The sequence below is a fragment of the Rhinopithecus bieti genome, unplaced genomic scaffold (genome assembly GCF_001698545.2).
Source record: "Rhinopithecus bieti isolate Rb0 unplaced genomic scaffold, ASM169854v2 scaffold_2572, whole genome shotgun sequence".
NCBI classification, from domain to species: Eukaryota; Metazoa; Chordata; class Mammalia; order Primates; family Cercopithecidae; genus Rhinopithecus; species Rhinopithecus bieti.
This window is the reverse complement of record NW_016804595.1, coordinates 1,617,852-1,631,747: the sequence shown is the minus strand read 5'-3', so window position 1 is coordinate 1,631,747 and position 13,896 is coordinate 1,617,852. Positions and strand designations below refer to the sequence as shown.

General features: G+C 43.6%; 1 protein-coding gene across 2 annotated transcripts in view; it reads right to left on the bottom strand.

The window, feature by feature from the left end:
* The window catches only part of MOB4 (MOB family member 4, phocein), a 42,170-nt gene extending 36,515 nt beyond the window's left edge, over positions 1-5,655 (bottom strand). The window contains exon 1 of one of the 2 annotated variants that reach the window (XM_017869309.1): positions 5,331-5,655. In XM_017869309.1, the coding sequence (XP_017724798.1) occupies positions 5,331-5,390 (60 nt within the window). In that variant the 5' untranslated portion in view covers positions 5,391-5,655. The other variant, XM_017869310.1, reaches the window with a different exon arrangement.
* Between the last annotated feature and the right edge of the window lie 8,241 nt (positions 5,656-13,896).

Below are 13,896 nucleotides of genomic sequence, written 5' to 3'. Positions count from 1 at the left end.
AAAAAAAAAAAAAAAAAAAGGTAATCACCCATGGGTACAAAAAAATAGAAAGAATGAATAAACCCTAGTATTTGCTAGCACACACAACAGGGTGACTACAGTAAAAAACAATTTAATTGTACATTTAAAAAAAAACTAAAAGAACCTAATTTTTTGCAACATAAAGGACAAATGCTTATGGTGATGGATACTCCATTTACCCCCGATGTGATTATTACACATTGCATGCTTGTATCAAAATAGCTCATGTAACCTATAAATATATACACCTACTATATACCCATAAAATTTTAAAAGAGAAGTAAACATCCAAATAAACCAGCCTTCTATTAAAGGGAATATTTTTATTTCTTCTTTTTTAAGAGACGAGGTCTCGCTTTGTTGGCCAGGTTGGTCTCAAACTCCTGATCACAATCAATCCTCTAGCTTCAGCCTCCCAAAGTGCTGGGATTACAAGCATGAGCCACCATGCCCGGCCTAAGGGGGATATTTTTATAGAGCATCTTGCCCTGGTTCTGGAACTACCTGTAGATAATACAGTTAACAGACATTCCCCTAAGTGAACCTTTCCATTTGACTGATTTTTCAGCAAAGTTTACCTATGTAACCTCAGTAGGTAGCACAATGCCTGACACATAGTTGGAGCTCAAATGTCTCTGAGGTAAAACTTGGTGGGGAGGGGGTAAGAGTAAATCAATAATCTATGAACCTGTACATAAACCTGTAAAAGCAATAAACAAAGATTAAGTCTCCAAAACCTTGAGCAAAAAAACCAAATTGGAAGAAAACACAGTGTACATAAAATGAATAAAAGTTTAGGCCAGGCGCAGTGGCTCACGCCTGTAATCTCAGCACTATGGGAGGCCGAGGTGGGCAGATCACGAGGTCAGCAGATCAAGACCATCCTGGCTAACACGGTGAAACCCTGTCTCTACGAAAAAATACAAAAAATTAGCCAGGCGTGGTGGTGGGCGCGAATCTAGGAAGCGGAACTTGCAGGGAGCCAAGAGTGCAGCACTGCACTCCAGCCTGGGAGACAAAGCAAGACTCCGTGTCAAAAAAAAAAAAAAAAAAGGTTTAAGTGCAAGGCATACTTATTGATATAATGCATATATAGTAAAAGTATACAGAAAAGGAATGATAGGGTAGAAGACAGAGAATGTGTTCCATAAGGATTTAACTATAATAGCAATGTCCTCATTCAGACAGTAGATAATGAGGATACCTTTCTGAGTGTCTTCAACATTTCATCTTTTTTTAAATAGCTGGCCTATCTGGATGAAAATGAACTAATTTTATTAAAGGAAGATATCAGGAAATAAAACAATCTTCTGGAAATGGTTCCAGGATTCCTTTCCTTAGACATTGTCTAAATACTAAAGAGCAGTTTTAAAAATTTTCCTATATGACCTACACTAAATTTCTACCAATATTCTTTCCTTTTCAAAAAAAACTAAGAAAGTTTATAGAATATTGTTTTTAAAATATTAGAAAACACATGTAGTTATACAGTTGGCCCTCCACATCTGCAGGTTTCATCTGCAGATTCAATAAACCAGGAATTGAAAATATTTCAGGGGATAAAAAAAATCCAGAAAATGTTATATTGTTGCTGACATGTACTATGTACCTAGTTAGGTCTAAGATAGTTGCGTATGTACTAAACATGTACTGGCTATTTTTTTTTTGGTCATTATTCCCTAAATAATACAGTATTAACAACTATTTATAGAACACTTGCATTGTATTAGATGTTGTTAAGTAATCTAGAGTTGATTTAAACTATATAACAGAATGTGCATAGGGTATATGCAAACACTATGCCATTTTACATAGGAAACTTAAGCATCCTCAGATTTTGGTATGGGGTGGGGATAGTTTTATCCTGGAGCCAATCCCCAGAGGACACCAAGGATGACTATATACAGAAAAGATGTTGTGAATGAAATGTTTTGCCTTATCATAACTGTGACATATTTTAGATGCCTATGAGAGACACCAAAAATTCAGCTTAATAAAGATTCTCATCTAATCCAATCAACAAACATTTTTTGAAAACCAACTATGAAGCCTGGCGTGGTGGCTTGCGCCTCTAATCCCAGCACTTCGGGAGGCTGAGGCGGGCAGATCACTTGAGGTCAGGAGTTCGAGACCAACCTGGCTAACACGCTGAAACCCCGTCTCTACTAAAAATACAAAAAAAATTAGCCGGACGTGGTGGAGGGCGCCTGTAGTCCCAGCCACTCGGAAGGCTGAGGCAGGAGAATGGCGTGCACCCGGGAGGCGGAGCTTGCAGTGAGCCAGATTGCGCCAGGGCACTCCAGCCTGGGGGCCAGAGGGAGACTCTTGTCTCAACAACAACAACAACAACAACAACAACAACAACAATAAAAAATTAGCCGGGCGAGGTGACAGGTGTCTGTAATCCCAGCTATTCGGGAGGCTGAGGCAGGAAAACCACTTGAACCTGGGAGGCGGGGGTTGCAGTGAGCTGAGATCGCGCCACTGCACTCTAGCCTGGGCGACGGAAGGAGACTCCGGAAGGAGACTCGTCTCAAAAAAACAAACAAACAAAAAAAAAATCCGCCAGGTGCAATGGCTCACGCCCATAATCCCAACACTTTGGGAGGCCCAGGTGGGTGGATCACCTGAAGTCAGGAGTTCGAGACCAGCCTAGCTAACATGGTGAAACCCCGTTTCTGCAAAAAATTAGCCGGGCGTAGTGACACGCGCCTGTAATCCCAGCTATTTGGGAGGCTGAGGCAGAAGAATCGCTTGAACTCCGGAGGTGGAGGTTGCAGTGCGCCAAGATTGTACCACTGCACTTCAGCTTGGGGGCAACAAGGGCAAAACTCCGTCTCAAAAAAAAAAAAAAAAGGAAAGAAAAAAGAAAACCAACCAACTATGTGCCTATATTCCAGTCTAACCAACTTTTTTTTTAATGTAGGAAGATACTCCACCTACTCTTCTATAGTTTGTTTGTTTCTTTGAGACCGGGTTTTTGCTCTTGTTACCCAGGCTGGAGTGCAATGGCGCGATCCGGGCTCCCTACAACCTCCGCCTCCCGGGTTCAAGCAATTCTCCTGCTTCAGCGTACTGAGTGGCTGGGATTACAGGCGCCCACCACCACGCCCAGCTAATTTTTTGTATTTTTAGTAGAGACGGGGTTTCATCATGTTGGCCAGGCTGGTCTTGAACTCCTGACCTCAGGTGATCCGCCTGCCTCGACCTCCCAAAGTGCTGGGATTATAGGCGTGAGCCACCGCACCCAGCCCTCTATTATAGTTTTTAAATTTTTTTTCTTTTGACCCAATAGGGAAGGAGATACGGTTCTAAATATATCATTTTAGAACAGACCCATTTCACTAAAGGAAATTCATGTGATAAACAAGATAGGACAAACTATAGCGTAAGTAGTCTTTTTTATTTTTTATCCTTTTTCTGTTATATCTTATCTAACAACCCTGATCCACGACAAGGTGAAGAAAAAAAAAAGGCTTTCTTCTGTGACTTACAGCAACATAGCAAGTCTATGTTACGACATTAGTTTAAATATTTTATTCTCTAACCTTTCAAAATTAAGAACTTACGAATAAATAAGATGACTCATAATATGAACACAAAAGTCTACTTCTGAACATAAAAATGTAATCAGAAACAATGTTTCCACAGAATAAGATGTAAAGGTATCTGAGAAAAGAGCATTTGGAAGTAAAGTGTGGAAACGGTTAAAAAAAAAAAAAAGCAAGCATATGTAACAGATAAATTTCCAGTAGTATGAAAACAAAACTGGGCTGGGTGCGGTGGCTCAAGCCTGTAATCCCAGCACTTTGGGAGGCCGAGACGGGCGGATCACGAGGTCAGGAGATCGAGACCATCCTGGCTAACATGGTGACAATCCCGTCTCTACTAAAAAATGACAAAAAAAACAAGCCGGGCGAAGGTGGCGGGCGCCTGTAGTCGCAGCTACTACGGGAGGCTGAGGCAGAAGAATGCATAAACCAGAACGGGAGGCAGAGCTTGCAGTGGAGCTGAGATCCGACCACTGCACCTCCTAAGCCTGGCGACAGAGCGAGACTCCGTCTCAAAAAAAAAAAAAAAAAAAAAAAAAAAAAAAAAAAAGAAAAACAAAACTGTAGTAGGAGTAATTGACAGCTTAATGTGACTCCAAGATAAGACTTTAAAATTTTCTCTAAAATTCAGCAATAGAAGCAGCTTGTTAAAGAGAAAAGGTCACCAGTGAATTAAGACTCAGATGATGTATCCTTGGGCAAATCCAGTTAATTCTCTTGGGCTTCAGTTTCCGTACCTATAACATGAATCTGGGAAGGTAATCAATACCTGTATGCCCCCTTCGAAAGGTGTTCTTTCCATAATTCTGTAAAACCAATTAGAATCTATTCTCAGACATACAATCATAGCTCCATGGTTGTTCTGTTTCAATTTTCATTTGCATCACTTTTTAACATTTTATAAACACATCTCTTTCGATTTCAGAGCATCTAGCCTATAGCAAGCCATTTCGGCTAGCAGAGTATTAATCAGCTCAAGTCTGGATGCCAATTTTTTTTTTTTTTTTTTATTGCGAGGCATCCCATCTTTTCCAAACCCCAAGAACCAATGCCTAATCAAACACCAATTTACCACATAATGCCCTACAAAAAAGCTGACAAAATTATAATCAGTTCATTCTCTGACTACGCTTCACGCATATTAGCAAGGAATGACATCTAACAAGTCACAACTTGGTGATGAAAACTTGCTGGACCAGAGAACAGCTCCAGGGAAAGCAGCAGGGAGAGGTGGTTAAAGGGAAACAACGAGAATATCGGCACCCGGATCCGGCTAGACAAGCGGGATGGCAGGAGACGGGCAGGTATGTCCCAGGTCAGGTAGGAACTGGACGCCGGGTCAAGGTAGGCTGTGTTTACACCACCTCCAACCTCAGCGGCCCCAACCTTCAGGAAACCCCAGGGGTCTCCACTAGTCGCGCCCCTCCAATGCTAGTCAGCTGGAGCTCCGGGGCAAAGCGAAAAGAAGTCGTTGCTGCCGACAGGCTCGCAGCCCAGGGCCTCGGCAGGCAGGTACCACCCGCAACCCCCACCCGCCCCTCACGCCTACCCCTGGGTCGGAGCTCCGCAGGCCTCACGGCGGCCGCCACCGCCTCAGCCAAATTGAGGGGCTGCAGCTCCGGAAGAGCAGGCCGGGCACCAGTGCCCCAGCCCGCCCGCCTGCCGCCTCGGCCCAACCTCCCCGCAGTGGCGGCCAGCTTCCGGGCGCGGCACTGCTCGGCACCTACTTGCCCGACAGGAAAGGTGCGGACATGGTACCTGCGCCTTGGTGCCCGGCCTGTTCCGCCTCAGCACTGCCGTCCCCTCCGCCATGACCATAGTGCCAGCGTCTAGGCGGCTGGAGTCGGTACCCGGATGTAGGGACTGCAGCCTGCGCAGGAGGCGGGGCAGAGCGGCGCTCTGCGTCTGGGAGGAGGAGCCGCCGCTGACTGAACAGCCGCAGCCTGCGCGGAGCAGGACGGGAGAACTGGGAGCCGGCGGGTAGAAGAAGCAGGGTAGGCGGAGGGAGAGGGCCCGGACGGCGACTGGCTGGGACTGAGGCACCGGAAGTGGGGAGCCACGAGCCTCTTTGCGAGGTCTGCGGAGCGGTTTGAAAGGTCGTGATCGCGGCAACTGCTGCGGCAGTGTGCACGGCTGTGTTGCAAGTTGGTGTGGGCCCTTGTTAGTTACACGGGAAGACCGGACTTCGTACAGTGGCGGCCATTTCAGTAAACCCACGTGCAAGCAAATACCTAGAGAACCCTAATTCTGTCCCAGAAGCCACCTAAGGAATCAGGGTAGAAAACAGGCCAGCAGTCTGGGGAAATTCCATAGAACCTGCGTGAAATCGACCCAATCTGAAATCAGACTAGGGATTTGAGTGTCAGTGTTATTTCCGCCATCCGGCGACTTCAAAGCCAAGGACTTTTTCAATGACAAGTTTGTTTACGTCGATAAAAGACGCAGATGTCAATTATGTGACATGAAGAGTGGGCATCTGGTTTTGTGAGTTAGGTAAACAGATTTAGCTCGTGTTTTTCAAGTCAGAAGCAGGAGGAGGAAATTAGTAGTCCTTGATAGACTTTACATCTTACAGGATTCCACATTTCTTTTGTTGCACATTTCAAGTGTTCTGTCTTAGGAAACCACAGCATTTTCGCAAACTTTTTTTCCTGCTTAGAAACCTTGAATCTTTTATCTGGGGTGAGGGAGGCCTTGGGATATCAGATGGAAAGACAGTTCAAAAAGTAAAAAACGCATACAGTAGCATTTCCAAAAGACGAAAACATCAAATGTCCTTAAATAGAAGGTGTATTGAGAATGCTGAGGGAAGGGCCATGTAACGGCCTCCAGAAACGGAATTTGAGAGTAGAGGAGAGGTTAAGTTGAGTGGGTCTCTAGCTGAGTAATTGTCAGTGACTTAGAACTAGACTTTGAAGGGTTTAACAACAGGAAGTTCGTTCTCTGGAAGATGTATTGACTGGTAACTTTTCAAGAATAGGGACTTAATTTTGCCCTCCCAGCACCAGCATCTACATATGAAAAGATTTATTCGTTCAACAGATACTCATTAAGCCCCACTATATGGTAGGCGCTAAGGTACAACTATGATAAGGCTCCGTCCTTCACTACAAATTGCTTTGACTCCAGCAACAGAGACATGCAAATCACAAATTCGTACCCCTTATCTTAAATGCTTGGGACCAAAACACTTTCAGATTTCTGATTATTTTGGATTTTAGAATATTTGCATATACATAATGAGATTTATTGGGGATGGAACCTAAGTTTAAACGTGAAATGCATTTGTTTCCTATACACTTTACACACATAGCCTGAAGTTACTTTTATACAATACTTTAGGCCAGGAACGGTGGCTCACACCTGTAATCCCAGCACTTTGGGAGGCCGAAGGGGGCAGATCACTTGAGGTCAGGAGTTTGAGACCAGCCTGGTCAACATGGTAAAATCCCATCACTACTAAAAATACAAAAATTAGCCAGGCGTGGTGGCCGGCGCCTGTAAAACTTCAAATAATTTTGTGTGTGAACCAAAGTTTCAACTGCGACCTGTTACGGAAGGTCAGGTATGGAATTTTCCACCTGTGGCATCATGTGGATGTTCAAAGTTTCAGATCTGAGAACATTTCAGATTCTGGACTTTTCAGATTATGGATGCTCAACTTGTATTAGATACAGTGAGAGCCTAGGACAAGTGACACCTAAATGTTACCTCCCTTAGAGAGATGGGTTGGGTCTGTGAGATAGCAGAGTCTCAGGGAGGCCTCTTGGTCTGTGGATGACTCACCTTGCTTACTGCAAGGATTAAGTTTACATTTCCCAGATTGTGTGGTATTTCCCTGAGCTGTAAATAGTCACCTATACTTGAATGGGATCATCTTCACCTTCTCTTAATTCCAGATTTATTAAAATGTTTCAACCCATCTGAAACAAAAAAACGTGAATGAGTAGGTGTTAAATTCGGGAACAAAATGCACATTCATTGTTTTTGAAAAGTCCAACAAAGTTGCATTCTGATGTCAACCCTGGCCTTGTTCACAGGAAGGACCTTGTTCTTTAGGGATGGAATGTTTCTAGCTCATAACCTTCACATTTTCATTCCTCTGTCAGCCTGTAGATTATGTACCTCCAAACAAGACCAATTTTATAACTAGGGTTAATTTGTCTGGGGTAGGAAGAGAGAGAAAAGAAAAACAAAAAGCATGATCAGCAATAACATGAATTTACATGAAATAACAAAATTTACATGAAATACTTGAATATTTCAGGTAAAGGAGGAGCCATCTGTTTAAAGCCTATATGCACCAATAGGAATAGCTCTGGACTGAGATTCAGAAAATCTAGATTTGTGGGGAAAAGAAAAAGAGATCAGACTGTTACTGTGTCTATATAGAAAGAAGTAGACATAAGAGACTCCATTTTATTCTGTATTTGAGATGCTGTCAATCTGTGACCCTACCCCCAACCTTGTCCTTGCAAGAGACATGTGCTATGGTGACTCAAGGTTTAAAGGATTTTGGGCTGTGCGGGGTGTGCTTTGTTAAACAAGTGCCTGAAGGCAGCTTGCTGGTTAAAAGTCATCACCATTCTCTTAATCTCAAGTACCCAGGAATACGCATACTGCCAAAGGTCGCAGGGACCTCTGCCTAGGAAAGCTAGGTATTGTCCAAGGTTTCTCCACATGTGGTAGGCTGAAATATGGCCTCGTGGGAAGAGAAAGACCTAATCGTCCCCCAGCCTGACACCTGTGAAGGGTCTGTGCTGAGGAGGACTAGTGCAAGAGGAAAGAAGGCCTCTTGGTTGTTGTTGGCAGTTTGAGATAGAGAAAAGCATCTGTCTCCTGCCCGTCCCTGGGCAATGGAACATCTCAGTGCAAAACCTGATTGTATGTTCTGTTTACTGAGAAAGGAGAAAACCACCTTAGGGCGAAGGGTGGGCCTTGCTAGCGCAATGCTGCTCTTTATGCACTAAAAAGGTTTATGGAGATGCTTGTATATGCATATCAAGGCACAGCACTTTTCCTTAAACTTACTCATGTCACAGAGATCTTTATTCATATGTCTTATTGCTGACTTTCTCCCTGCAATGACCCTGTTGTCCTGCCACTCCCTTTTCTTTAAGATGGTAAAGATAATTATCAATAAATACTAAGGGAACTCAGAGACCGGTGCCGGCGTGGGTCCTCTGTATGCTGAGCGCCGGTCCCCTGGGCCCACCTTTTCTTTCTCTATACTTTGTCTCTGTGTCTCATTTCTTTTCTCAAGTCTCTCGTTCCACCTAACGAGAAACGTCCACAGGTGTGGAGGGGCAGGCCACCCCTTCATAGATTCTCTTGCCTGTTAACTGTAAGACATTGAATAAGCTATCAGATAAATGTTTCTTCATGTGTAATGAAGATTGTGCATAGCAGTTCTTTCCCTCTGCCCCATAAAGTATGAAAGCAAGCATAAAATTAAATATGGAACTCTTGAAGTTTTAGAAGAAAATATTTTATAAAGCAAAAGTATCATAAGCAATTTCAAATTATCCATGAGCTTCAAATCATTGACACATTAAAAAAAATTATCCAATATGAAATTCACTTTGGGGAATTTTTAAATCCAAGTAAAATAGTTAATGCAGGCCAGGTGCGGTGGCTCAAGCCTGTAATCCCAGCACTCTGGGAGGCCGAGGTGGGCAGATCACAAGGTCAGGGGTTCAACTCCAGCCTGGCCAACATAGTGAAATCCCCGTCTCTATTAAAAAAAATACAAAAATTAGCTGGGCACAGTGGTGCGCACCTGTAGTCCCAGCTACTCGGGAGGCTGAGGCAGGAGAATGGCTTGAACCCGGGAAGCGGAGATTGCAGTGAGCTGAGATTGAGCCACTGCACTCCAGTCTGGGTAACAGAGTGAGACTCCATCTCAAAAAAAAAAAAAGAGTTGATGCATATTATATGCAAGGCACTGGGCTAAGTGCTGAAAAACAAGAAGATATATAAGACAAGCTTTCCTCAAAGAGCCTTGAAATTAATGGGAAAGCATCTTATGTAGATTACTACAGTATAAAGCTAAACGCCTTAAGTATTGAAGCAGCCCCTTTCACAAGCCCATTGCAAACAGACTCTGATCTTGCTCAGTGTTCATCTCTCACCCTATGACCAGGGAAAGGTAAACCCATGTCTAGCTGAGGGATAAATTCCTGTTGGTCTAAGTGTGAAAGGGCCAGACTCTATGGTTCACACCTGTAATTCCAGCACTTTGGGAGGCTGAGGTGAGAAGATTGCTTGAGCCCAGAAGTTCAAGACCGGCCTGGGCAACATAGTATAACCCCCCACACACGCACACACACCCTCTACAAAAAAATACAAAAATTAGCTGGGCATAGTGGCACACACCTGTAGTCCTAGCTACTCAGAAGGCTGAGATGGGAGGATTGCTTCACCCTGGGAGTTCAAGGCTGCAGTGAGCCATGATTGCACCACTGCACTCCAGCCTGTGTGACAGAGTGAGATCCTGTCTCAAAAAAATTGTAAAATAAAGCAAAGCAAAGAAATGTGAAACGATGTGATGAAGCACTTTGGAGAAAGATTTACTTGCTCTTCAGAAGATACCAGAAGAGATGCTCTCTTTTTTCTGCCAATGGATATTGCCCAATATGGGCCTGCAGCAGCCATTTTGGCTTAAAGGAAGCCAGTCTAAAAGCAAAATTGGCACACTGTGAATGATGTATGTAGTTGGAATGTGTCTTAAAGTGTGGATAGCATTTATGTGCAGAACTATAGGAGATTTCATTACAAGCCAAGCAAAGTTGAAGCAGCAGGGAAGCATGGGAATGTATATTCACAGTTGAACAAGTCAGTGCCTATATATGGTTTCATACATCTTCAACATATTATTTGAACATTATTCTCTCTCTGTTTTTGTTTTGTTTTGTTTTCTTGAGATGGAGTCTCACTCTATCACCAGGCTGAAGTGCAGTGGCCTGATCTCGGCTCACTGCAACCTCCACCTCCCGGGTTCAAGCAATTCCCCTGCCTCAGCCTCCCGAGTAGCTGGGAATACAGGTGTGCACCACCACGCCAGACTAATTTTTTGTATTTTAGTAGAGACGGGGTTTCACCATGTTGGCCAGGACGGTCTCGATTTCCTGACCTCGTGATCCGTCCACCTTAGCCTCCCAAGTGTTGGGATTACAGGCATGAGCCACCACGCCCGGCCCTTTTTTCTTTTTTTTTTGAGACGGAGACTCGCTCTGTTGCCCAGGCTGGAGTGCAGTGGCCAGATCTCAGCTCACTGCAAGCTCTGCCTCCTGGGTTTACGCCATTCTCCTGCCTCAGCCTCCCGAGTAGCTGGGACTACAGGCGCCCGCCACCTCGCCTGGCTAGTTTTTTGTATTTTTTTTTTTTTAGTAGAGACGGGGTTCACCGTGTTAGCCAGGATGGTCTCGATCTCCTGACCTCGTGATCCACCCGTCTGGGCCTCCCAAAGTGCTGGGATTACAGGCTTGAGCCACCACGCCCGGCCTTTTTTTTTTTTTTTTAAAGAGACTGTCTCACTTTGTTGCCCAGGCTGGTCTCAAACGCCTGGCCTCAAAGGATCCTCCTGCCTTGGCCTCCCAAAATGCTAGTATTACAGGTGTGAGACACTGGGCTTTATCCTTTTTCTTCCCCCTTGAGACAGTGTCTTGTGCTCTTGCCCAGGCTGGAGTGTAGTGGCATGATCACCACTCACTACAGCCTCGACCTCCTAGGCTCAAGTAATCCTTACTTCAGCCTCCCAAAGTGCTGGGATTACAGGTGCGAGCCACTGTGCCTAGCCTGTCTTTATTTTCTTGATAACACTGATGTGTATCTAAAATCATGCTATTTATTTAGTTGTTACTGTGTGCTTCCCCCATCTTATTCATCCCTGTATATCCAGTGCTTAGAACAGTGCTTAGCACATATTCAGAAAATTAGTGACTTAAAAATACTATAATAAACTAGCCTTTTGAACTGACATTCAAGCCAGGTAAGTAAATAACCATTGATGTTTTTCCAAGTCATGTCTTCAGGCTAAATGAGACTGAAAGGGCATTCTTTTTTTTTTTTTTTTTTTTTTTTTTTTTTTTTGAGACGGAGTCTCGCTCTGTTGCCCAGGCTGGAGTGCAGTGGCTCAATCTTGGCTCACTGTAAGCTGCGCCTCCTGGATTCACGCCATTCTCCTGCCTCAGCCTCCCAAGTAGCTGGGACTACAGGCACCTGCCACCACACCCAGCTAACTTTTTGTATTTTTAGTAGAGACGGTGTTTCACCATGTTAGCCAGGATGGTCTCGATCTCCTGACGTCATGATCCACCCACCTCGGCCTCCCAAAGTGCTGGGATTACAGGCGTCAGCCACTGCACCCGGCCTCTGAAAGGGCATTTTGCAAGCGAAATTTTAAGTGTCTTAAAGAATTAGGCTTAATCTATAAAAGGATAGGGGAATTTTAACCATTTCTTACATCTTTTAACAGGAAAATCTACAGATGGAGCCAAAATCAAAATCTTTTTTTTTTTTTTAAAGAAAACCCAAACTATAAAATACCTAAAGAAACCATGGAAGAAACTTCAAGTTTTGGAGAAGACTTTTCAGAGTTTAATATCATACCCAGAAGCCATAAAGAAAAATATTTAATAATTCAAATACACCAAACTGACTTTCTACAAGCTCAAGGCATAAACAAAATCAAAACCCAAATGACAAACTAGAGGGAAGAAAAACCACAAAGAACTAATTTCTTTAATAAATAAAAGTCATAAAAGATCAAGCACTCAGTCAAAAAATAGGCAGAAGATATTAAGTGAATAGGAATAACCAGTTAACAAGGGTAAGCAAAGTGGCTCGTGCCTGTAATCTCAGCACTTTGAGAGGCTGAGGTGGGCAGATCGCTTGAGTCCAGGAGTTCAAGTCCAGCCTGAGCAACATGGCAAAACCCTCTCTCTACAAAAATTAGATGGGCGTGGTAGCTCGCATCTGTAGTCCCGGCTGCTTGGTAGGCTGAGGTGAGAGGATCACCTGAGCCCAGGACGTCAAGGCTGTACTAAGCCGTAATGGTGCCACTGCACTCTAGCCTGGGCGACAGACAAGACCCTGTCTCAAAAAAAAAAAAAAGTCTTAAACACATACAATGCTCATCCTCATTCATCATGATAAAGAGTAAAATTATCAGATTGGCAAAATAAGAACTTTACAACATCCTGCATTATAGAAAGAAGAAAAAAAAATACATTGCTAGTAGGACTGTTTTTTTGAGATGGAGTCCCACTGTATTGCCCAGGCTGGAGTGCAGTGGCACAATCTCTGGTCACTGCAAGCTCCACCTCCTGGGTTCACACCATTCTCCTGCCTCAGCCTCCAAAGTAGCTGGGACTACAGGCACCCGCCACCACACCTGGTTTATTTTTTGTATTTTCTTTTTTTTTAGTAGAGACAGGGTTTCACTGTGTTAGCCAGGTTGGTCTCGATCTCCTGACCTCGTGATCCGCCCACCTCGGCCTCCCAAAGTGCTGGGATTACAGGCGTGAGCCACTGCGCCCGGCCGCTAGTAGGACTGTTAATCGATGGACCTTTTGGCTGGGCGCAGTGGCTCACGCCTGTAATCCCAGCACTCTCAAGGTGGGTGGATCACCTGAGATCAGGAGTTTGAGACCAGCCTGGTCAACATGGTGAAATCTCATATCTACTAAAAATACAAAATTAGCCAGGCGTGGTGGCGAGCACCTGTAATCCTAGCTACTCTGGAGGCTGAGATAGGAGAATCACTTGAACCCAGGAGGTGGAGGTTGCAGTGAGCCAAGATCGTGCCACTGCACTCCAGCCTGGGCAATAAGAGTGAAACTCTGTGTCAAAAATAAATAAATAAATAAAACTGATGGGACTTCAGTGAAGGACAACTTGGAGATCCATGTCTGTATATGTGCACATGTATGATTAAAATTCACAAAACCTTTGACATAGCAGTTCTGTACCTAGGAATTTATCTTACAGATATGCTTGTTCAAATGTACAAATGTATTTAGTACAAATTCAAATGTATTTAGTTATGCATACATTTATTCATTGCAGAAGTGTTTCTAATAGAAAAAGACTAGAATAACTTAAATATCTATCATGGCTGGGGGGCATCCTGAAATAAATTATGGCTTATCCATATAATTGAACATTATACAGTTTTAAAATATCTTTATATATAGATTAATACCAGAGACCAATTATTAACGTAAAAAAGCAAGGCGTCAAATGGTATGTATGGAATGTTATTTTTTATATTTATTTATTTATTTATTTATTTATTTATTTTTTTTTTTTTTTTGAGCGGGGG